We start from the raw sequence: 24295 nt of genomic DNA, 5'->3' as shown, positions 1-24295 counted from the left end.
TATAATCATTGAATAACGAATCAGACAATTTTGACTCACTGGTTTCAAAAACCGTATCCTCGTTCACTGAAGTGTTGCCCCCTTTGTCGTTGACACATGAAGTCCCCATAGGCGATTTCATAGGGTTTTTAGACTTGGGATTGTACTTTTCTCCACAAATGACCTGCTGGAGTTATCAGCCGAGAGGCAATAAGCTAGTCCTACCATTTCATTCCGCTCATTCAAAACTTGTAGAACGCACAGTAGTAACATGTTTTAATAATTCTCTGACGAAGTCATGTGACCACAAAATGGAAGCCAGTTTCAGAGATTAGGCCAAGCGCCTGGCAGATTCTGGTTACCTGACACGTATGCTCACCTCTGTCACGGAGGGCTTAAGCAGGAAGTGCAAAAGCGCGTCGAATGGAAACAGTGCCAATGCTAGAGCAAAGAAATTTGCTGTGGTACCATACATTCATTGCATTTCACATAACCTCAGAAGAATAGCGGCAAAATCAGGGGTGGACGTGGTTTTCTCTGCCCCTGAGGATCTAGAGATGCTATGCAAACAGATTAACACAGAATAACAAAAGGAACGCATGTTCTACTCAACATTGCAAACAATTTGTAACCTGTACTCATAACGTTGTCTATGTGATTCCACTTTCATGCGGAAGAATGCATGTTGGTGAAACCGGTAGATGCACTAATGGAAGATTAAAAGAGCATCGATATGTCACTAGGGTAATCTTGGGTCATTTGGGTATTCACCGTCGAGATTGTTCATGCAAGCCCATGTTTGAAAGTACTACCATTCTGTATAGGGCTCATAGCAGGATGACGAGGGAGATTGTGGAGGCCTACGAGATAGCAATTAGAGGAAAAGTTATCTGAAAAGGAGACAAGATTGCTCGGTTTATCTTTGTGACCTCTGCAGTACATGTTTTCCCCATGCCTTGCACACTAATCTGTTTATCGAAATTCACCACCGAATTTTCTTTTTTGCTGTTAAGTTTGTTTCCGCTCGTACGGTATATATTTATCGAAACGTGCGAAAATAAAATCTATAGTTGAAAGTGAAGCACTGTGGCTATCTGTTTCTTCATAAGTCCTCGTACAGTCGCAGTTATGCACTCTACCATGAAGGTTGGTGCCGGATTCGCACAACAGCCTCTCCACAGAGACTTTAGCCAGTCGAGCACAAGATTCTTGTTCATCCAGCCTTTCTCATGGCATCTCACGACCACATTTTTTGGCAGCTCCTCACCTTCAGGCACTGTATTGCGCTTGAAGACAACGTAGGGCGGGAGCTTGCGTCCATCTGCCATGCACGACAATGTAACGATAACTCTCATTTTCTTGTTGCCAGTGGACCGGACATAAGCTAGTTTAGAATCCTTCTCATGCATGGTAAAGGGCAATGGCATGTCAAGATAAACCGCGTTAGGTCAGCATTGCCGATTTTCCTCTAGCTGGAAGGTCTTGGACTTGCGCAGCGAAGTAACGTGGCGCTGGAAAGCCACAAGCAGCTCTTCGAACGATTCAGGCAGCTTTTGCAAAATCCAAGTTCTGCGGCATAAGGAAAATCCAGCACGGCCAATTTAGCGATAAATCCAGTGCTTGCTCGCTTTGAAGACTGAGCTCGGTAGCCCTTTTTCTCTTACAAGCTCCTTAGCTTTTGCCTGTGTAAGCTCCACGCTTACAGCTATATGCGCGGCTCCCTGTTGGCATACGAACTCTGTCAGGGCAAGTTCGATTTCCAGGAATGTCCTGCTCTTCGGGCTGCGAAAGCTTCTTCGCGTTCCGCTGCACATGAAAAGGGCTTGCTTCTGTCGACGCCATCTGCGAATGCTTTCCTCGTTGATGCCAAACTGCTTCCCAGCCACACTGTTGCTGATGTCCTGTACGGCTAAAATAACCTTTCTCTTGAAAGCAGCTGAGTACTGTTTTCGTGGTCTGCACATCTTGGTCCTTCAATGCAGAATAAAAAAGATGCACTTCGCGCAGTGTCGTTTGCACGTGTGCTGCTCAACAATAAAGAAATGCTGTAGCCACGCGGCAATAAGGAAGCGAAGCCGTAGCCACGCAGCAATAAGAAAGCCAAGCCATAGCCACGCAGCAATAAGAAAGCCAAGCCATAGCCACGCAACAATAATGAAACCAAATTTCTGACTGAAATTTTCTTTCGGATCCGCATATAGTACGAGGCGGAAATTTGGGACGCTAATAGGAAAAAACGTATTATACGTGGATTTTTACGGTATATGATTATTAGGAAAAAACTATCGGCCTAGATTCTAATGAATACGATATATGAAGTAACTACCTACGCTTGAACCCTTCACAAGGTTAAGAGGCAAGCATGTGCTGACCTGCAGGAATCTGTCGATGAGCGAGACTGCAAGGTACAGCGTCTCCTGGAGCAGCTGGAAGCGCTGGTGCACCAGCATCATCCAGTTGATGAGGATGGCCCTCATCTCGGGGGTCACCTCCGGCTGCATCTGGAGGAACCTGGTCCTCACAGGCCACTTTTTCTGCAAGTGAATCATGCATCACGAATAAATAAATAGAAGTGCCAGGTACGTTGGCAACAGGCCTGCATGTGCGAACAATCATGCCAACACCACCTCAAGCCAGCCTGGTGTCCTTCCCACCGCAGTGGGCACGTGTGAACGTCAGACCCATTAATAATATAGGAATCTACATGCATAAGAATTGACGTCACAGGAGCGGCATTTCGACACGTGCTCATAGGGATGTTGCTTTCGCCCGCTACAGGCCCTGTCGAGCTCGCATTTCACAGAGGAGGTTCACTTTAATACGACATTTGTGGGCACTACTGTACTTGCCTGTTTCGTTCACAATAAAAGTCAAGTGGATGTTCACTGAAAAAAAAAATTAATCTTGTTGCAACAAAATGGTGGCGCAATCCGACTATGAACCATGGCCTCCGAGATGGGGCAGCAAGCGTGTGCCACCCAACCTCAGAGATTGAGGATGAACACCCAATGTGTGCTGCCATAGCTATGACAGATGACGTAGGTTTTCAAACGTTAAAATATGGTTTTCACATTCAAGGCATTTAATGATACGCACATACCATGTCTGTGTTTACATGCTTTTTTCAATTAAAATAGCGCCACATAGACACTGAACAGTAGATTTCGAGTCTAACTTAAAGAAGATGAATATCGAAATGAATATTAGAAAACTTATCACAAGGTTTAATGCTTGCAAATCTTGGGCAAATGAACACTGTACTGCCCATGCTTGGGAGTCTCCCAACATTGCATAACAGGCACATTGCAAGGTATCAGTAACCTCAGTTGCCTAGAAATCAAGAAGTACAGCATGATCTAGTTTTTGAATGGAATTCCAAATTATGCCAGGACAGTAAACTACTCGCCTACGGGGCAGAAACCTGGAGGCTTACGAAAAGGGTTCAACTTAAATTGAGGACGACACAACGAGCTATGGAAAGAAGAATGATGGGTGTAACGTTAAGGGATAAAAAGAGCAGATTGGGTGAGGGAACGAAGGCAAGTTAATGACATCTTAGTTGAAATCAAGAAAAAGAAATGGGCATGGGCAAGACATGTAATGAGGGAAGATAACCGATGGTTATTAAGGGTTACGGACTGGATTCCAAGGGAAGGGAAGCGTAGCAGGGGGCGGCAGAAAGTTAGGTGGGCGGATGAGATTAAGAAGTTTGCAGGGACGACATGGCCACAATTTGTACATGACCGGGGTTGTTGGAGAAGTATGGGAGAGGCCTTTGCCCTGCAATGGGCGTAACAAGGCTGATGATGATGACAGTAAATTATGCCAGTCATATTTCTCAGCAATCACTCCGTATCTTGCAACAAGCCCCGCATTTGTCTGAAAATCAAATCACCCTCGTCTGGATCCCAGCACATGCCGGCGTTGTCCACCCGCACCTCACCAACCTCAACGAGGTTACACACTCCGTAGCACGAGGACTAGTCAACCATAACGGAGACTGTGCAGGTGCACCTGCAGGACGCGACCGCCTTACAAGATACAACGACCTTGTGAAGTCATTTTTCCTCGCAAGAAGAACCATCCCCATCTCTCACCACAAGTTTAACAGAGCACAGGCAACCACCCTTCACCTGTTACAGACAAATGCATACCCCTCCCTCACACGCTATCACATCATACACCCTGACATCTACCCGAGCCAGACGTGCAAGGTCTAAAACTGAATCAGCAACACTCCACCACATGCTATGGGAGTGCAAACATCAATATCCAGACCTTAATCCCGTGACCCTCTCGTCAAGATGGCACGCCACCCTGCGCAGCTCCCATCTCGACGACCAACTCTGGGCAACCCAGCAGGCCTACGAAGCAGCGAAGAGGCAAGACCTCGACGTCCCACCGTGGGAGGCCTAGGCCCAGCAGACTGAACTGCTGGTGCTCATTAAAGTTCACTCTCTCTCTCTCTCTTATCAATAGAATGTCGAAAGGAATCAAGTGCCATTTTCCCTCTAAAGCTAAAGATTTACATATAGTCAAATCTCGTTACTATGAACCCCACATTAACGAATTTCTTAAATTGACGACTATTTTAAAAATCCCCGTCAGACTGCCTATATTGTCAACGTAAATATACTTCTTAACTACGAATTTCGATATAGCACATATTTCAGAATAACGCATGTAGCATATTTTTCCCTTTTTAACTGAGGAACATCAGTATTACGAATTCGGCTAAAAGTAACAGCATTGCAATTCTCGCATGAAACAGAGAGTGCAGTAGCTATCATCATTACCATGTCGAGTGCCAACTGCTTCACCACAAACTTCACCAAGAACTTCACGACAAAGGTTTCAACAAAGGTTTGCCGATGTTCGCCCGAAATCCAGCGACGAATGCAGCTAGCGATGGCACCAAGAAGCGAAAGCAGTTTTTGCTGCAGGGAAAAAAGCAAATCAACATGTGCAGACAGCAGTGGCATTGCCCCATCCACTGTCAAGACCATTTTGAAAGATTGAGACAAGATTGTCAAGTTTCACCGGGAATCGCAACTCGCTCCTACGAGGCAATGGCTGTGACTGGGAAACTTTCAAAATGTGGACGAAGCTGTGTTCATGTTCAAAGATACCAGACTGCAAAACGTCCCCCTGTCTGGCCCAATGCTCCAAAAAGCCAGCGAATTGGCCGATGCACTTGAAATAACTGTGTTCAACACCACTGTGGGCTGCCTTTTTCGTTTCTGCCAAAGGAACGGAATAACTTGGCAGGTAGTCTCGGGCGAGGAAAAGGCTGCCGACAGATAAGGCGTGGATTCCTGGCACAATGATCATTTTCTAGAGGTGGCTGAATCACTCGGAAGACTATTTACAACGCTGATGAGACCGCATGTTTTTATCAGCTCCTGCCAGACCGGACGATGCACTTCAAAGGCCAGCAGTGCAAAGGAGGGAAGAAGTCTCATTTTGATGTGACAGTCCTACATTCACTACATGTTGCTTGAAATTATTTTCTCATAACATCAACAATGCTGCCATTGTGCAGGTAAATCAGTTTAATATCTCGTGATCACATCAACCAACTTAACATGGAATCAGCACCTAGCAAGGCAAGTAAAACAATAGGACTAATACATAAAACATTACATGGCTATGCCTGACACAAAGCTTCTGGTGTACAACACTCTGGTCAGACCGCAGCTGGAATATGCCTCTTATTTGCAGCCAACATCAGGCTTGCTTAACACAGTCACTGGAATCTTTACAGAATCATGCGATTCGTTTTATAACAAGCAACTACACACACAAGAGTATTACATACCTTCGAAACACCTTGAATCTTTAAACACTGCAGCAAAAAAGACTCATTTCTTTACTTCATTACTTCTTCAAACTCTACCACAGCACTTGCACTTTTCGACTAGAACATATTCACCCTGCTTCATAAGTCTCCCAACGCACTGATCATTCATTCAAGTATACCTACCCCATTGCAGGACTAACTTGTTCAAATCCTTTCCTTTTAGCTATTAAACTTTGGAATGAACTGCCAAAAGACATTGCATCTGTCAAAAAATCTAATGTATTTTGTATCGCTGTATCTTTTTTATAAACCTGTGCCTTGTTTCTTTTTTATCTTTTCCCCCCTTATGCATACCACTGTGATAAAAAACTAATAGAGTTGTCAAGTTCGAGTCAAAGGTTCAGTCAATGGCCTTGCATAAGCTTCCCAACAATTTTGATGCAAACCTTTCGCAAATACAGCACACGATTGATGACCACAATCTTAAGTTCACCTGGCAAACACTTGATCGCAAGCCCCTAGCAAAGAATTCATTTAAAGATACAAGGTTGAAGATTTGGAAAATAGATCGCTAAGGTCAATTGTGTTATTTTATGGCCTAATTGATTCGCAACAAAATGAAACCTGGAAATTTTCAAAACGCCTTGTTGCAGAATTCTGCAAAAACCAGCTAGAAATCGCAGTCACTACAGTTGCCTGGGCACAGCAACGAGGTCATTTTTCTCCAGAAAAAAGCCAGCCGATCATTGCCGTTTTTTAATAATAAAGAAGTTGAAAGTATACCAAGCTGCGACTAAACTGAAGAATGCAGCCTTCAGCATTGGCCACGACTACTCACAGGATGTGCGAGATAAACGCCGCAAGTTGTGGCCAATATGGTAAAACAGTCACAACAAACTTGTGCTTAACTTGTAAAACAAACTTGTGTTTAACAAGCTAGTGTTAAACAGTGACACGTATATCCGGGACACTGACTCAAATCAAGCAGCTTGCTTATCCCAGCTCAGCATGCCTGGTAGCTCTCACGAAAACATGGTTGGATGACACATATCCTGATAGCAGTATACTTGTCACTTAATCTGAATTCATATTCTTTCGCTGTGATCGCAAGCAAAGAAGAGGTGGTGGTGTGCTCATTGAGGTGAAAAAAAGATTAAGTTGTTTTGCCTGCCAATATCACCACATTGCTCGAGTGTGCCATCACCTGTATTCAGTGTGAAACGAAGGGAAGTGGAAATATCGCTGCAACTTTATCGCCTGCCAAATAGCACTTATTTCTCAAGCGAATTTCATCGCATGATAAGCGAAGTTGGCGAATATTGGCGAATTCAGTGCTAATTAGTTTCGGTGATTTCAATTTTCCTTGTATTAATTAAACACTCAGTCTGTTCCAATTTCACAAACAGAAGCACATGCATTCCTTCATGTATGTCTGGACTTTTCATTAACGCAACTCATTACGGACTCCACACATTCTTCAGACATACCAGCCAACATCTTTCACCCCATTCTGACTAATGACCCACCTGTTCGAGTATTACTCTTCTTGATGGCTTGTCTGATCATACCATCATTACTGGTCAACCGACGCAAACGCCAAATACAAAGTTGCGTCTAAGCGCATACGATGCTACAAAAAAGCTGATTATGTGAGTATCATTTCAGAGTTGTCATTGTTTACAGACAAATTTTTAGAGGACCACATAACACAAACAGTTGAAGAAAACTGGGCATTTTTCAGGGATACATTTTGTAGACTCATTGAGAGGTATATACCAGTTATTACTAAAAAAATGCACAACACACCTTGGTTTAATAATCAACTGAAACCTCTCATTGAAAAGAAGAGTATTGAAATGAGGACAAAGAAAGACAGGCAGTATGTATCATGGAAACAATATGAAAAATGATGCCCAGTACCAATCCCTGGTTAAAACAACACGCCGGCATTTTTTTCGTCATGACTTGGCATCGGTGCTTATCACTAATCCTCACAGGTTCTGGCGCATAATAAATCCAGCTTCCTATCCTGATGTTATCCTCGCAGATTCAAATGGTGAGATAGTGCCGGACTCCATATGCGCACAGGTTCTAAATGACATTTTCCTCAGTGTTTAGTCATGAAGATATCACTACGTGTCCTACATTAGGCACACTTTCTGATGTAGGCATGCTTGAAATAGTAATTGATGAAGCACATATTTTTTCTTTGACGAGCCAAGTAAAATTAAATACGTTTGACCACAATGGTTTCAATCACAACATTGTTAAAAACACAGCTGAAGGACTATCGTGTATACTCTCTGCAATATTTCCACAATCTGTCAGGCTCAAGCATTTCTAACGATGGGCAAATGGTGAAGATCATTCCAGTGTTATCTCATGCCTTGAATGTTCATCCCATGGCCCGTTTCTTATTTCTCGGTCTTTCATATTTTTTCGTGGCACTAAATTTCAGTGTTTTGGATCATATAACCATTGCACTGTTTTGCGTAGCATAACAGGAAACTTTAAAGGGCCTCTCACCAGGCCCCATGGCAAATTTTGGCTATTACGCTGGAAGTTGTTACGTGTCCTCTATGGAGCGTTCGACCACAAAAAATTTTCAAGTGGGCTTATTAATAGCAGAGACAAATTTTTCAGGGCCGCGAACACGATTTCAGCAGGCAGGCTGTACTGCCAAGCAAGACGCTTTCTCCACTTGCCCCATCTAGCCTACGCAAGCGAAATTGCTTCCCTGCGTTCTCCCATACCAGACCTCAAAGATCACGTAACGCATGTGTCACAGGCTCCGCCTTCATTTTTTTTTCTTTTTGCTTTTCTTTTCCTGCGCTATGCATTTCCACTGACCGCACCGCGCGCAAGCTGTTGTCTCGTTTGCACAACGCACGATTTTGCGCGCTATGCACAAGGAAACATGACTAACGGTATAATTCAGTGCTACACAAATACCGAGGCAGAACAAGCGGATCGTAGAGCGTGATCACGTGCTGGGACACTGTAGAAAATGGCATAGTTTCGGTACCTGCGCAAGTGACCGCACAACCGGGGGAACCACACAACCGTGGGCTTCGGTGCAAAGCAAAAAAACATGCAGACATTCCATTTGTGGGTTTTATTACTTCTCTAAACTTCAATTCCTCAATTCAACCAACAGATCGCACAGATAACAGATGTCTTGAATAATTTTCGAAGTCACGTGTCACCACGAGCGACGTCACACTGCAGACACAACTACGTAGGCACTTTGGACACTGTTAATTACAAGGCTGTTCACGTCATCTTCCACCATAATATTGTCACTTAGTAGCGACTGAATAATACAGTGGCAAATCTGTGAATGACAAAACTAACTTTTTATTGGGCGAACTTGTGCCCACAAAAGCAAGTTATACTCAACGGCGAACATTGTCGGCGATTGTCGAAGTCTCTAATCTGCTGGCCAAGCGCGCCAGTTTTTATACACAGTTTTCATAGGAATTTCTACACAATTCGCGTCGCGCATGCAATCAGATTACACAAGCTTCAGTGACAATATAACCATTGGTAACATTCAAGAAACTTCCGATACATGCGGGCACATCCCGTACCGAGCGATAACATTTGTCGCAGTTAAAAGCACTCACCCGTAAAAGATAAGCAAGTCCACATGTCAATGCCCCTCTCAAAAAGCATCATCCCAATGCTACAAACTTGACAAGAGAGCGAAACAAAAAAGGACACTTATGAAAGAAACGAAGTCCAAAGTAACACGGTCCAAAAAAAAGAGTCCAAAGGTCAGCTATGCAAAATCCCGAAGTTCATTAGCGCTGGTAGAACGGCTTCAGTGGCACAACGTGGACTATTTCAGGTCGTGAGCAGCGCTTGATAGGAAAATTCAGTGTGGTATGACCTCATAGTCGGGTGCACCAATGCGTTGGATGATCTTTTAAGGTCCAAAACAGCGGCGTAAAAGCTTCTAGCCAAGTCCTCGTCTGCCTATTGGGGTCCAAACCCAAACAAGGTCGCCGGGCTGGTACTAGACGTAGCGTCGTCGAAAGTTGTGTTGGCTGTCGGTCCTCTGCTGGTTCATCCACAGGCGGGCGAGCTGTCGAGCTTCTTCAGCACACTGGAAATAGGCGACTACATCCAGATTCTCTTTTCGTCGGAGATTCACGGCAGCATGGCGCCAAGAGTTGTCTGGTTTCTGCCGTAAACCAGCTTGAAAGGCGTGATCTGTTTATTGCAACGCCGTATTACATATGGCAGGATGGCATCCCAGGTCTTGTGTTGCTAGCATGTCGGCGAGGGTCTTATTCAGGCGCTCTGTAAGACCATTCGTCTGCGGGTGGTAGGCAGTTGTCCTCCTGTGGCTTGTCTGGCTGTATTGCGGAATGGCTTGGGTGAGCTGCACTGTAAAGGCTGTTCCTCTGTCGGTGATGAGGGCTTCTGGGGCACCATGTTCTCGACGAAGAACTTCGCACCTTTGGCTGCGCTAGCATTCAGCAGAACTTTCGTTTCAGCGAAGCGAGTGAGGCAATCTGTCGCCATGACGATCCCCTTATTTCTGGATGTTGATGTCGGAAAGGGTCCCAACAAGTCCATCCCAATCTACTGAAATGGTTGGCAAGGAGGCTCGAACGGCTGTAGTAATCCCACTGACCTTGTCTGTGTCTTGCGTCTCCGCGTGTCTTGACATGTCTTGACGTCTCAGCAGTCTTGACGTAACGGGCGACGTTGGCGGTCAGGCACAGCCAGAAATACTTTTCCTGTATCCTCAATAGCGTCCAGGAGAATCCAAGGTGCCCAGCAGTAGGATCGCCATGTAGGGCGTGCAGTACTTCTGGGCGCAGCACTGAGGGAACAAGAAGGTAGTTGGCGCGCACTGGTGGGAAGTTTTTTTACGAGTAGGTTGTTTTGAAGTGATACTGACACGTGATAGGCAATCGGCATCACAGTGTTTTTGTCCAGACTTCTCAGTTACAGTGATGTCATTCTTGCTGTCTGAGCCTCCACCACGCCAGCCATCCTGAAGGGTCCTTTAAGTTTGCTAGCCAACGCCACTCGTGATGGTCACTGACGACTTTGAATGGCCTGTCATATAGATAAGAGTGGAATTTAGCTGTAGCCAAAACGGAGAGGCATTCCTTTTTGGTTGCAGAATAATTGCCTTCCGCTTTTGACAGCGACCGGCTAGTGTAAGCTATCACCAGTTCAAGTACACCTTTTCTCTGGACTAGGACGGCACCGAGGCTTAGGCTACTGGAGTCCCAGTGGATTTCTGTATTGGCATCCTCGTCGAAGTGCGCAAGTACTGGGGGCGACTGCATGCATCATATGAGTTGTTGAAATGCGTCGGCCTGCAGCGTTGACCACTTAAACTCGACATCACATTTAGTTAGATGTGTCAGCGGCTCAGCGATGCGTGAAAAGTCCTTGACGACGCGCCTGTAGTAGGCACACATCCCAACGAATTGACGCACTGCCTTCTGTTGGTCAAGGCGGACTCCAGATTTGCTGATGACGTGGCCCAGGAACAGAAGCTCATCCTAAGCGAAGCGGCACTTTTTGGGCTTCAGAACAAGCCCCGATGACTTGTTGGCTTCTAGTACTGTCTCATTAAAACTTCTTTCTGGGCGAGTTGGTGCATACTTGACATAAAAATTGTTACAGCGCAAACACATGCAACCAAAAAGTATCAAGGACGGGACAGTCAGCACTTGTGTCTCGTCCTTGATACTTTGTGGTTGCATGTGTTTGCGCTGTAACAATTTTCATGTCAAGTACTGTCTCAAGTCACCTAAGGTGATCGTCGAAATTTCCGGTGAAGACAACGAAGGCAAGTAAACAAAACAGGTCTGGCACTTCAATCCTGCTAACACCATGTCCATGACGCGCTGGAACGTTGCAGGCACCAAGGCACCGAGTACAGTCTGAATGGCATGACCTTGAACTCGTAGAGGCCGTCTGGTATGATCGAGACGGTCTTTTCACGATCCCTCTCATCGACTTATGTTTAATTAGTATTTTAACGCAGTATTTATCGTTGCAGAGCCTATCCAATGCGTCGTCTATCCGTGGGAGGGGGCATATGCCTGGACGTGGTTCGAGAATTGAGAAACCACCTGAACTACGTGGGACCTGTTCCACAGCTGCTTTCTTCAGACATCCACAACCATCGTGTGCTAAGAGTGAGTCCAAACTACTAGAAACCTATGTGCAGCTGCCCAATGAGACCATCGCAATCTTAATGAAAGAGATCTAATTTTTTCTACCAAACCGACCAGGAAGTTTCAGAGCAGAAAAGTCCCCTTTCTGATGCAGGGCGTCAAGCAAGAACTTTTCGCCGGACTGATGCGCAACCCGCCCAAGACCATAGCAGAGTTTTTGACAGAGGCAACAACGATGGAGAAAACCCTGAAAATGTGCACCAGGCAATATAATGGCCAAGTGCTCGTGCCGCAGTGTGCCATGCAAGCACTGGGCTACTGCGACATCCAACGAGAACACCACAGCCATTGTGCACGAAAAACTGTGCAAGATCTTGCCTTCGTTGCAACCTCAGCTGGCCTGTCACTGACATGGTCAAGGATTAACTATAGCGATCACTTGAAGTTTCTCAGGTGCAGCCGCAATCACCGCAACCGAAGCCAGAAGCAATGATCTATATCGCCGTCGCCCACTGTCATGCCACACCCCCAAGTTCAAATCAATAACGCTGTCCGAAGTTTAAGCGATACCGCTGCAGAGCTCTTGCAGTCACCTGGCACTGTCATGCCACACCCCCAAGTTCAAATCAATAACGCTGTCCGAAGTTTAAGCGATACCGCTGCAGAGCTCTTGCAGTCACCTGGCCTTGAGTGTGCTCCAAGATCAAGTGAGCAGCCCGCCTTGCTCCAGGAGCATTATTTTTGTCGGCACTGAAACACCCGCTGACGTAGAAGGCGGCATCGATGGCAACCAACGTCTACTGCTGGACCATGAAACTTGCGATGCAAGAGGAATCGCTCGACTCCACGGAGGGAAAGCGGAAGTGATGCTAACCAACACGATTGTCGTGCCCTTGCTGATGTGCTTGAATTCTTGGCGGAAGCCAAGAATTCAAGCACATCAGCAAGGGCACGATAATCGTGTACAACAAGGAAATTGCGGAAACGTACAATGCCTTTGTCCTCTCGGATTCTGCCGCATCTACCCAGACGACCATAGTTCCCGAACCAGACTTCAACAGAAATCCAAGTTTTCCCATGAGTAAGCAGCAACAGCTCAGAAATCTCCGACAATACAAAGACTGCTTTTCGACGTCGTTGAGGATTCAACAAACACCAGCCACAAAGCATCGCATAATATCCAAAGAGTGCGCTTGACCACTCCGCCAGAGCCCTTACCGGTTTTCGACGTGAAAACGTGAAGCTATTAGGCAACAAATCGACGAAATGCTGCGCGACGACATGATCCAGCTGTCGAAAAGCCCATGGGCATCTCCTGTAGCCTTGGTGAAAAAAAAAAAGGACGGAACCTTACGTTTCTACGTCGATTATCGTCGACTGAACAAGATCATGAAGAAAGACTGATACCCCCTCCCACAGATAGACTACACATTGGATCGGCTCTGCAACGCTAAATACTTCTCATCGATAGACCTCAAGTCTGGCTACTGGCAAATAGATTTTACCGTGGGCTCATAAACCTAATCAAGTTGCTTATTCTCAATTAACTTCCCGCCCCTACAAAATATCCGATTTTAAGCACAGAATGGCATTTGCGAACGATGAGTGCAGTTTCTCGTGCGTTCTCGTACTTAGCTGAAAATTTCAGTTAAAAAGGTCCATCTAAAGACAGAATGCGATATGTCATAGCTTTGAGAATGGCACCTGGTTCCAATCATCTGTCATTTCAAAACAGAGTGCAGTCAGCCTTTTTTATTCGAGAGTTCACGATATATTTTAAGACCAGCAGCACATGACTATTCTGCGCATAATAGCGGAGTGTTCTAGTTGGCCGGAAGCAGAAACTGCATAAACTATTGCGGCCTGCTGCCATTGAGCAGTGGCAGCCAACACGATAGCCTCAGTGTTACGACTGCATGTCAGCCACACAAGAGCCATAAAGTTATGTTGTCTATGTCGCTTTGGGTGAAAAATAAAATTAAGAAGAAGGCGATGTTCAAAACTTAGGAGGTCAATGCAAACCGTAGTCAGCAATTGGCAGTGCATAAGTGAAGCGCTGTCGACCTTTTGTGTGGCGGTGGCACTTGACGGAGCGTTCTTGCAGACTTGGGCCATGTGAAAAAAAGAATGCAGTCGAACCCACTTAAAAAAATATTCAAGCGCCACGAAACTTCCATTGTTATAACCGATAATTGTTATAACCGGGTTGCATGAAAGATTCAAAATAGGGGGATGGCAGAGATGCGAGAAAACTATAATGGCAGGTAGGCCAGCGCCCCTCCCCACCACCTTCCGATTATGTTCACGTGCTTCCTGGGCACTCCGATCACGTAAAACAAGCCACGGCTGTCAGCGTTGAATGGCACTGCTATAACAACTGCAAAGGGGTGTCACAGATGGAAAGTGATATGTGAGCACTGCCAAGGCATCGCTTTGGTGGCCCCAAAAGGAGCCTTTTAAACATTACGAGGAAGCTGCCGCTGCAGCCTGTCAGCTTGAAAAATCCAGAAGAAATGCTGAGGAGAGATCGCCACAAGCATCTCGCCACATACTTCTCACTGGCTTGCACGAGAAAAGTCTATGACCATCAGCCTTGCATGCTTTACGCGAAGCTTGCCGACATCCTCCTCCAATGTATCCAGGTGCTCTACGTAGTGCAGCAGAAGGTTCCTTGCGAAAACGAAGCCCTGGAGAGACTGAATCATCTGCCGGGCCTCCTGTGAGGGCAACGTTGAGGCAGCCTGCCCTACCGCATCATCGCTGCTGCAGTCGCCATCAGATGCAAGCACGTTCGCAACGATCACATCATTGGTTAAAAGCACTTAGTTTCGAAGTCTATAGCCATGCGCTTTCTTTTCACTGGCAACACCATGCATTGCCGATGATCAGCAAGCGTATCAGCCATCTTCCGTTTCGGCGGCCAGTCAAGCGAGGCTGAGAAACCACATGGCCAGGAAAGATTGACGAAACCAGTAAAGACGAACGCGAGCAATTAAGCTGTCTGCAGAACTGCGCTGACCACCGAACAAAGCAATGCACGAGCAATCTGCGAACTGCGCAGTTGGCGCAGTTCATTCGTGTTTTGGAGGGTGGCTGAAAAATGAGCGCGCGGCGGCTGTTGGAGCAGCGGCCCATCGTGCAGCTGCTCGAATTCCTCGCTTTCTTTTTTTTTTATTTTCAAGATTTTTGCATTTCACTACGTTTCGGTTCTGACACCATGCAGCCAGACTTCATCGTAAGAACAGATAATGCAGCATCGGGGCATTGTAGTAACCGGGTTATTTCACTATGGAAAACATACAAAAGTTGATGGCAATATAGCTTCTCATTGTTATAATCAATATATTGTTAAAACCGGTATCATTATAAGTGGTTTCGACTGTAATGATGGCAACATTGGAGTGGCCGTTGCTGCCGTGGTAGGACAGATCATTGTTCTGAATCATTTAAATAGGCATAATGCACATGGTGCCAACCAGATGATTGCACGAGAACGAGAATGCGGCCATTGTGGCATCTGATATCACACCGGCACACACGTCGGTGCATCCTCCGCAGCATGCCATTTATGCCGCACATCTCCTAGAGCTGTGCCTTGAAAGCGAGTGACCTTCGTGGCTTGCGAAATCTGCTTGTGGCACTTGCTCCCTCGTCTTGAAGGCTGTATCATCGACGCAGTTGGACTGGAGCGGGGTGTGCGTGCTGCCTGCGGCCAGTTTAGCTGTGCTGTGGTACCCTGCAACTGGCTATTCATGAGCAGGTTCAAAGCGTTCGTTGTAACACCACGGCAATTTAAAAACATTCATTATACAGTTGAATCCTGCCACAACGAAATTAACAGAGTGCAAGAAAAATTTCGTCATGGCAAGGGGATCTGGTGCCAACATGGCCGCTAGAAACTTGCACTGCATTTTTCTTCAGTTGATTCAGATAATGACCGCACTGCATGGCTTTGTATCAGCCATGTGGAACACGCCGGACAATATTTTCCCTGTGAACGGAATCCGCCCAGCATTCTTGAATGACCAACCACCACTAGACACGACGACGCTGCTACACCTTTTCGACGAGTATACCAGCTGGCAGCACGGGACGTTTCATGAGGGAGGACTACTACATAAACCACTTCTGCAGCAAGCCATTTCCGGATCTGGCGTCGACGTGGCCGCTGAACACTTACGCCGCATTAACGCAGAGCCTTATGCAAAGCCAGATCCCACCTTGCCTTTTTACGGACTACTTTGTTGTGCATCACGCATGAGTGCAAAGTGCTTTGAATATGCACATCTTGCTTTTAAAGTTTTACTACTTGCCGGTGACGTTGGGGTAAACCCTGGGCCCCTTACACCTGAACAGCAAAAGCAAATGACGTGATAATGACAATTCCTGCGGTTCAGCAGAAGCAGTCCAAACTTTTAATGAAACCCATTCTATTTGCGAGACATTTGAACAGAAAATAACTGTACTGAAGGCACAAATCAAGCTTAAAAAAAAATAATTAAATTATGGGGTTTTACGTGCCAAAACCACTTTCTGATTATGAGGCACGCCGTAGTGGAGGACTCCGGAAATTTCGACCACCTGGGGTTCTTTAACGTGCACCTAAATCTAAGTACGCGGGTGTTTTCGCATTTCGCCCCCATCGAAATGCGGCCGCCGTGGCCGGGATTCGATCCCGCGACCTCGTGCTCAGCAGCCTAACACCATAGCCACTGAGCAACCACGGCGGGTACAAATCAAGCTTGTAGAAGATAATGTGATGTCTGTACTGCCGCTAAAAGACAATAAGAGCCTTGTCACTAACGAGAGACTTGCGTCTACATGTGCGACATTGCAGGCATGCCACGACAACCTTGACAATAGGGCACGTAGGAACAATGTAATATTTCATGGTATTGTCGATGAGCAGAAAGAGACGTGATCCAAATCAGAAGAGAAGGTTTTATCTTTTTGCTCCGAGAAACTAAGAGTTGAAACTATGATTGTTGAAAGGGCTCATCGCTTCGGGAACTACACGTCAACAAAACAATGACAAATAATAATGAAGCTCCTCTCGTTTAAAGATAAACAATGCATACTTGCTGCTGGTCCAAAGCTGAAAGAAATTGCGCTGCTGGTCTAAAGCTGAAATTTCAGTGTCGCAGACTTCTCCCACAAGATCAGATTAGAAAGAAAGCAATTGCTTGATTTCGCTTCAACAAGCTTTCGATGAACAACCAAACATTTCTGTTTGATTATGCAACTAATAATGCAGTCACTGCCTTAACCGAATAGCCACCAATGAAGCAAAAACCACAAAGGAAAATCCAGAACAGTATAAACGACTTGATATGCATAACCATTAATTGCTGTAACCTAAAAAATAAAAAAAGAATTTTAATCTCTGTTACAAATGACTAAGCCACATCTGGTCACAGGAACCGAATTGTGGTTAGATAGCACCATAAGAGATAGTGAATATTTTCCTCGCCAATACAGCGTCTATTGCTAAGATCGAAATTCACGTGACGGTGGAGCTTTTATTCTGGTTCATAACAGCCCGAGAAGCACTCCAATCAAAGGCGGCAGTGAAACATGCGAAACAGTCTGGTGCAATGTCGCGCTTTCTAACAGCTCGTCCATTGTCCTTGGCTCTTTTTATAGACCGCCTGGATCCAACACTGCGCAACCTTTATTTGAATTGAATAACGTTTTATTGGCCTAAATTGAGACATATCTAGCTGGAGATTTTAGCTTGCCTAACCTAAAGTGGACTAATTCTCAGCCGATACTGACACGTGTACTTATCGTTATCGGGCGACCACGTTTCGCCGCTTAACAACTGTAATCGCACAGCGACGGACGTGCCTGCATGTATCCGAAGTTTCTGGAAAGTTATCGATGTTTCTATCCGCTGTCTGTCGTTGCCGAACCTTATGTTATCCGATTTCATCACCTGACGCGAATGGTGTCGAACTTTGTGGAAGGCACGCGGGTCCGAACGATTAGTCTGGAACATTCGACGTCTATTCTTTAAAAGCCGACGCGCTTGACCCGCTGATCAGATTTCCGACGATCGCCGACTGTGTTCGCCGCTTTCGTTGTGCTATAAGTGTAGCCTGTTTTGTGGGCACAAGTTCGCCCAATAAAAGTTACTTTTCTCGTTCACAGTATTGCTACTGTGTTCTTCTACGTCACCACCACGTGACAATACTTTCCACATCGTGGCTTTTAAATACTGCTTTCTGTGAAGTTATTAGTGCCCATTCACTATGCCAATTTAAAGAAACCTGAACAAGACTAGGAACTACTAGCGCAACCGTACTCGATTTGCTTTTGTTCAATGCTCGTGACCTTGTGTCTTCGGTTATCACAGTTCCGGGTATAAGTGATCATGAGGTAGTTTTAGCAAGAATTTCCTGTGGTGCTGTACATCTCCACATTTCACAATCACGTAAGGTCGTTTCTTACGACAGGGGCAACTATGACTCAATCTCACATGAATTGAATACCTTTTTTGCCTGAATTCCAATCACTTTGAGAATTCCTAGGTATAAACTCAGCATGGAATCTTTACAAAACAAAAATCTTATCTCTAATGCAAGCGTTTATTCTATCCCGTGTCATTTCAGCCAAGTGTCGGAATGGTAAGCGTTGGATGAATGCAGAACTTAGAACTTCAATCAAAAAAAAATAATGAACCCGTCTGTTTCGCCGGTGTTGTAAGCTGCCATGGGCGCAAGTTCATAGCAAGTTGAAAGATCAAACCAAGATTGTTGTTAACAAACTAAGAGGGCTCAAAGTGCGTTCTTGCAAAACTTACGTGATAAGCTGCGCAGCAACCCGAAAGAAGTTTGTAAATATGTTAGAAGCAAGAAAAGCAAGGAAAGCACGAAAAACAATTCCCGATATTATTGACAGCAGCAATTATGCAACTATGGGCAGTCGGCATGCTGGCTTGGGCGAGCGCTCCGTTTTGCATGGCAGGTATGCGTTCAACGATAGTACAGTGGCTAGAATTCTAGCCACTGTAGCGATAGTTTCTGGTATGTTGTCACGCTCGCGCAGTCTATTTAGCACGATGCGAGTCTTCTACGCGCTAAACGGTTCTGTGAGACGTACTGATGTGGTTTAAGTCTGTATTGCCGGACTTTCTGCTGGCAATAGAGAGGTTGGCCTGTCTGGTATACCGGTAAAACACAGGCAGACGGGCCGTTGGGGCGGAGGCGTGAACGTGAGTGGTCTGTATGGTGCAGCCACCTGGTGGCACAGTGCTCAGACAGACAGAAACAGCTCAGAAACAGGCATCATCGTCTGTTAGAACGAGGATTTCTACATCTTCACAGCACGTGTTAATCTCAAGTAGTCTTTTTGTTTGCTTTTTGGCTTCCCTACCTCTTGATATGTTTAACTGATGTCGTTACACCGTCTTGTCATGTTAATATGCTGCGGTATTTGCAATCACCTATACATATGTTGATAGTTTCAATAAAAATTTAGTTGAGAGCGCTCGTCCGGTCTGCTTCTAGTCTCAGGCCCAGGTCTAGTCTGTTGTATTCAGCAGTTGTGTTTATATAACCTAGATGGTGCTAGGCACGCGCCTTATCACGTCAGCTGACGCATGCACCTGTATATATATGCTCATCACAAACTAATAAAGAGTTATCGAAGTGCGGCCTGGGCGGTTCACTTCGCGGTTCTCCAGCGCCCGTGGCATAGTCGGGCAGGGTACGAATGCGGATACAGCATGTGTTACTTCGCGCTACCAATTGAAGATTATGTTACTGTACCAACTCGCCCTTTTGCATTTTGTCTTAGTGTCACGACTGTGACGCTGGGTATGCTGGAGGTCCGACAAAGTTTCGTTCCGTGAATTGTTACGGGATGAAACATACGAGACGCAACAAACTTCCGAAAGCATTTCCGTCGTCGCAGTCTGCACAGGATACCCAGCAGCTCGCTGCTGAATTCGTACCACCCCTGAACGTTGATGCCTCAACTGCTTTGCCGGATCATGCATTTTCACAAGCCGGTTACACTCTTGTAACACTCAAACACGGCTGTTTGAATTGAAGAAGTGGACAAGACAAGAGTATGCAGATAAGGCAGCAAGGAACTCCCCATCGAGATTATTCCCCTGGAGCCTTCCGAGCCATTGGGTATGACAATTTCCTGCATCCAGGAGAACAAAATGTTTCACATGGTAGCTAGTTATTTCCATTTTTCTCAACATGCTTTGTTTGGTAGTCAACAATGTTCCAGGAGGCATAGTTACTCGCCTAATCATCCACTTTGAATAATTTTTGCTTTATCTGATAGCTAGGCTCCCAGAGAGTGCAATAAGTCTATAATCCCACATTTCTGCCCCTTGAAACATTGAAATTTTGAGGAAGGTAAAAAAATATATATATTGCATGTATAGTTACAACTTTAAACTTTTGTAACTTTCGATAGAAGAGAGATAGAAACATGAAACAATACTTATTGCACTCCTTGAGCATTCAGGAGTATTTTCACATAACTTTTACATTTCTTACTGCAAAACATTTTCTACCAGTCATCCTGAAACGTGGGAACAGGAGAAATCGCATAAAATATTTTTCCGATTATTATATAGAGAAAAACGAGTTACATATTTGCACCAAGCACATTAAATTACACATTACCTACTAATTTCATTCCTCTAGCAGTAATATCAACAATGGTATTACTCGAGGCCCACGTCCCCCCTTAACACAGTGTTTCCAGTCGTGCAAACACAGTGGTGCGTCGTCTCGATCTGGCAGCCCGGCAGAAGAACAAGCCTCCGAGATAAAAACAACAGCCTCCAACGTCCTGTCCGTTTGCGCGTGAAGCCACATTGTCATTTCGGCGCCGTGCCAGAGTGTTGTGGTGTCGTGCGAACAAGGACTCGCGTCATGCCAAAGCTCGGATCAAAGACGCCAGGTGCTCAGCATAGAAAAACAAATTAGACAGTTCATGCTATTGAACGTGATACGAAGTCAGCGCTGGCACGTGACAGGGCTCTACTGTTGAGTACGTTGTGTGGCATTTGGAATACGAAGAAGTTGCTCGGCAGCGCTGCTGCGACCGCGACGAGATGGCTACGAGATTTGACTTTTCGCCATCGTTGCCTCTGTTGCCAAAGTGTCGACTAGCAACACTGATGAAGATGACACTGAAAGCAACAGCCCAGGCAATTCAGGCCCGACAGTGGTGGAAGCTGCACGTTACGTCAGCTTCATGAATGCAATAGTCGCAATGAGAACAGCACCCCACAATGAAAAAGGCGCCCCGTGACTTCTGCCACGCTACCATCAGCGTTCGTGGAGAACATGCAACGCTAACGAGGAATCTGCCATGCGAGTTTGCCGAGAAGAGAGGGCTGGCTAAAAAGCTGGCTTGCAGCTGCAATAAGTTTAAGGCTGCTGTCATCGCTGCTAGGCCGCCGCGGCATCAAATGAAAATAACACTCGTTGCGCGAAGTGAATAAATACTGCATGTCTTTTTACCCCTTCATCGCAGTCTCCCCGATTTCAGTTTTTGACAGGTAAGTGGGTGATCTCATGCTACTTCGGTTAAGCAGTACTACTGTTTAGTGTGTACTTTTTCCGAGCTCCGGCCAACTACGGTTTAACGAGGTTTCACTAATAAATGAATACGCTTTTTCAGTTCGCATTTATTTTAAATATCAAATTATATTTCGCATACACATAGTAGTTGCCAAGGTAGTGAATGATTACCCTCTATTGTTTGTTGAAACAATTCAAATTTACGTGCTAAAGGGAATCTGCAAACTTAGTTGGATAGTTCATAAGGAAAGCAATGCTAGAAACAGATTCCAAATTGAACAATGTCATTTTACAGCCCATTGAAGTTATATGTTCACAATGAATAATAAGAAAAAAATATACAAGAAAATAAAAAAAATTGGGTGGCCGAAAATGAAAAATATGCTCTCAGCATTGCATTCCCAACACATTTAGCTTTGTACTGCAAAAATGAAATAAGCAGTTATAGCTGTCCCAGGTTCAAGGATACTGATGCAGCAAACATACAGAATAGACTAGTAAGCCCTGCATTACTCTGCTTGCAGCACTTGTGGGGTTCCACTCAGCGTAAGGCTAGGGCTGAAGGAGAGCTCTGGATCTAGCCCCACGCAGTCGCATTGTGGTACTCCCCAACCGTAGCTCGGGAATCGCGGGTACGTCAGGTTCGAACAAATAAGGCAACCGGCGGAGCCAACTGTAATAACATTTATTGCTACCAGCTACCAGAGGGGCATCCTCTCTGTAATAAGTAATAATAGGCTGGCCTCGTTGCCTGGGATAGTTGGGCAAACGAGGTCACTCACAGGTTGCAGCAGGTACTCCAGTCCGGCAGGTTAGGGGTCCGGTGTCAGAGAGGGGGTCTCCCCCGGTGGCACTGTTTTGTACCTCTTTAACTGGGTGAGGGGAATGTCCTCGCCTGTCAGCTACCTGCCCGTGAGTTGGGGAGCAAGGGTGCGCGCGCCGCAAGAGCAAGGGAGAAGTGGGAGAGGGCATAAAGCGCCTCTCCCGTGTCTATGACACTCTCGACGCGACGGAAGATGGGCGCGTGCGCTTCCCACACCCTCCAGGCTTTATGGATTTAGCTTTGTGGCAAAAAAATTAGAGTTGTAGCTGTCTTAGATCTTGATACTGTTGCCACAAACAAGCAGGATGAGCAAAAAGTTTGTCTTGAGAAAAACGGACAACTCAATTTATTCGGGAATATAATGCAGTAATGAAACCGCAGATTGTGCACGAGTTGAGTATCTTTAATTGCAAAAAATGTAATTTAATACGATCTGCCAATTACCAGTACTCCACATTTCGCGCGCAGCGACATTATTAACGAGGAACAAGGGGTGCACGTTTGGATCACGCACGGCGAACTCCGTGCCGATGAGGCATCGCCGCAGATTGCGCACGAGATGAATATATTGCGAGAACAGTCACTTTCACCTTTGCCCACTGCTGCACCGGGACTTGCGCTTTACACAAGGCAGCAGAGCATTTAGAGAATCTGAGCTTACGATAATGAAGCGAGTCGCCATCGCATCCAAGCCAGCCGCAGCTGCATCAGCGTGAGCGAGAAAATTTTCGCTTGGTAGCGGGCATTGAAGCAAAGTTTTGCCGTTTTTCTCGAGTCTTCACTTTCTCCAAATCATCGGGCTGCAGTGGTTTTTGCTGGAATGCAGCATCACCACCGGCCACTGCCAGAACTGCTTTCATCTGCCAAGCCTATTCCGCAGTCACGGAGGGAGACTCCAGTAACGCTCAGCACGGGTAGCAAACTATTACTGGCATCTTCCAAAGCTACTATGCACTTTTGAAAGATGAAAACCCCTCGTTTCTTCTGTTCACTGAATTTATGGCTTGTAGCAACCTGAATTTGACATTGTTTCATGCCGAGTTTCGCATGCTTGAGCAGACAACGGCGAAAATCTGCTAATGGCATGGTATGCTTACGGTAACGTGTCTCAGTCGACCAATGCAATTGCGCATTGAGACAACTTTTTCTCTGGCTTTTTCTTCATGACGGTCAGCGCACAACGTAATAGTGGTGCAAAAACTAAACGAAAAGTGTGGCTCTTTCCAACAAGACCAAGATGGCTGCAATCAGAAACTTAGAACGGCAAGTGCACGCCACGGAAAAAGGCCCACTTTTTTGCACGTTTCTCGGTAAATATACAGCTTTCCGACGTCATATAGAATGCCAAAATAAAACAACCAAAATATTTGTCCAAGATGAGCAAAAATTTCAGAGATGATGCATCAGACACTAAAATCCAAAAATAGATTTTTTGGTCTGCAAGACCTGTGTCTCCCTTTAAGGATCTTAAAAACACCCTGCAGACATGCAATAATGGATGCATTGTGCAACACACACATACCTCAAGGTATGCCATGTAGTCGAAGATCTCCTGTGCATACTGGGCACACATTTGGGGCTCCTCAAGGTCACCCGCATCTATGTCTGGCACACCAGGTGGCAGCAAAGAGGCTGAGAATGCCTGTCCCTCAGCGTCTGGCTCCTGCTCTGTGTTGATGGCAGCCTTCTGCAGGCTCTGGGACAGGGCGGCCACATCCTCCGGCTTGCTGGCCGTGCTCTGTTGGAGACAGCACATACTCTTGAAAGGAATTGGTCACTAGTGCGCTCGCAATGTTCCAGTCAATGACTTTACAGTATGATGCACTAAGGCTCAACAGTGTAGATGATAGGACAGCTGAAACAGACTATGCAACTCAGCACATTGTTTCCGTTGCACCTGTCCTATCTTCTGCTTTACATAATGAATGTAAATGCAAACCATAATGAACGTAAGCCCACTTCACAATACTTGTAGTGCGTGATAGGTCATTGT

At 45.7% G+C, this 24295-nt stretch overlaps 1 protein-coding gene across 1 annotated transcript in view; it reads right to left on the bottom strand.

Moving 5' to 3' along the window:
* The window catches only part of LOC126535571 (G2/mitotic-specific cyclin-B2-like), a 94471-nt gene that overhangs the window by 41656 nt on the left and 28520 nt on the right, over positions 1-24295 (bottom strand). Inside the window, exons 4-5 of the mRNA XM_055073214.2 lie at positions 23825-24040; positions 2352-2513 (exon numbers count right to left, since the gene is read on the bottom strand). Of these exons, the coding sequence (XP_054929189.1) occupies positions 2352-2513; positions 23825-24040 (378 nt within the window). The remainder of the gene's footprint in view (positions 1-2351; positions 2514-23824; positions 24041-24295) is intronic.

This window comes from Dermacentor andersoni, chromosome 7, assembly GCF_023375885.2.
Source record: "Dermacentor andersoni chromosome 7, qqDerAnde1_hic_scaffold, whole genome shotgun sequence".
NCBI lineage: Eukaryota > Metazoa > Arthropoda > Arachnida > Ixodida > Ixodidae > Dermacentor > Dermacentor andersoni.
The sequence above is the reverse complement of the archived record's forward strand: the minus strand, read 5'-3'. Positions and strand labels throughout refer to the sequence as shown.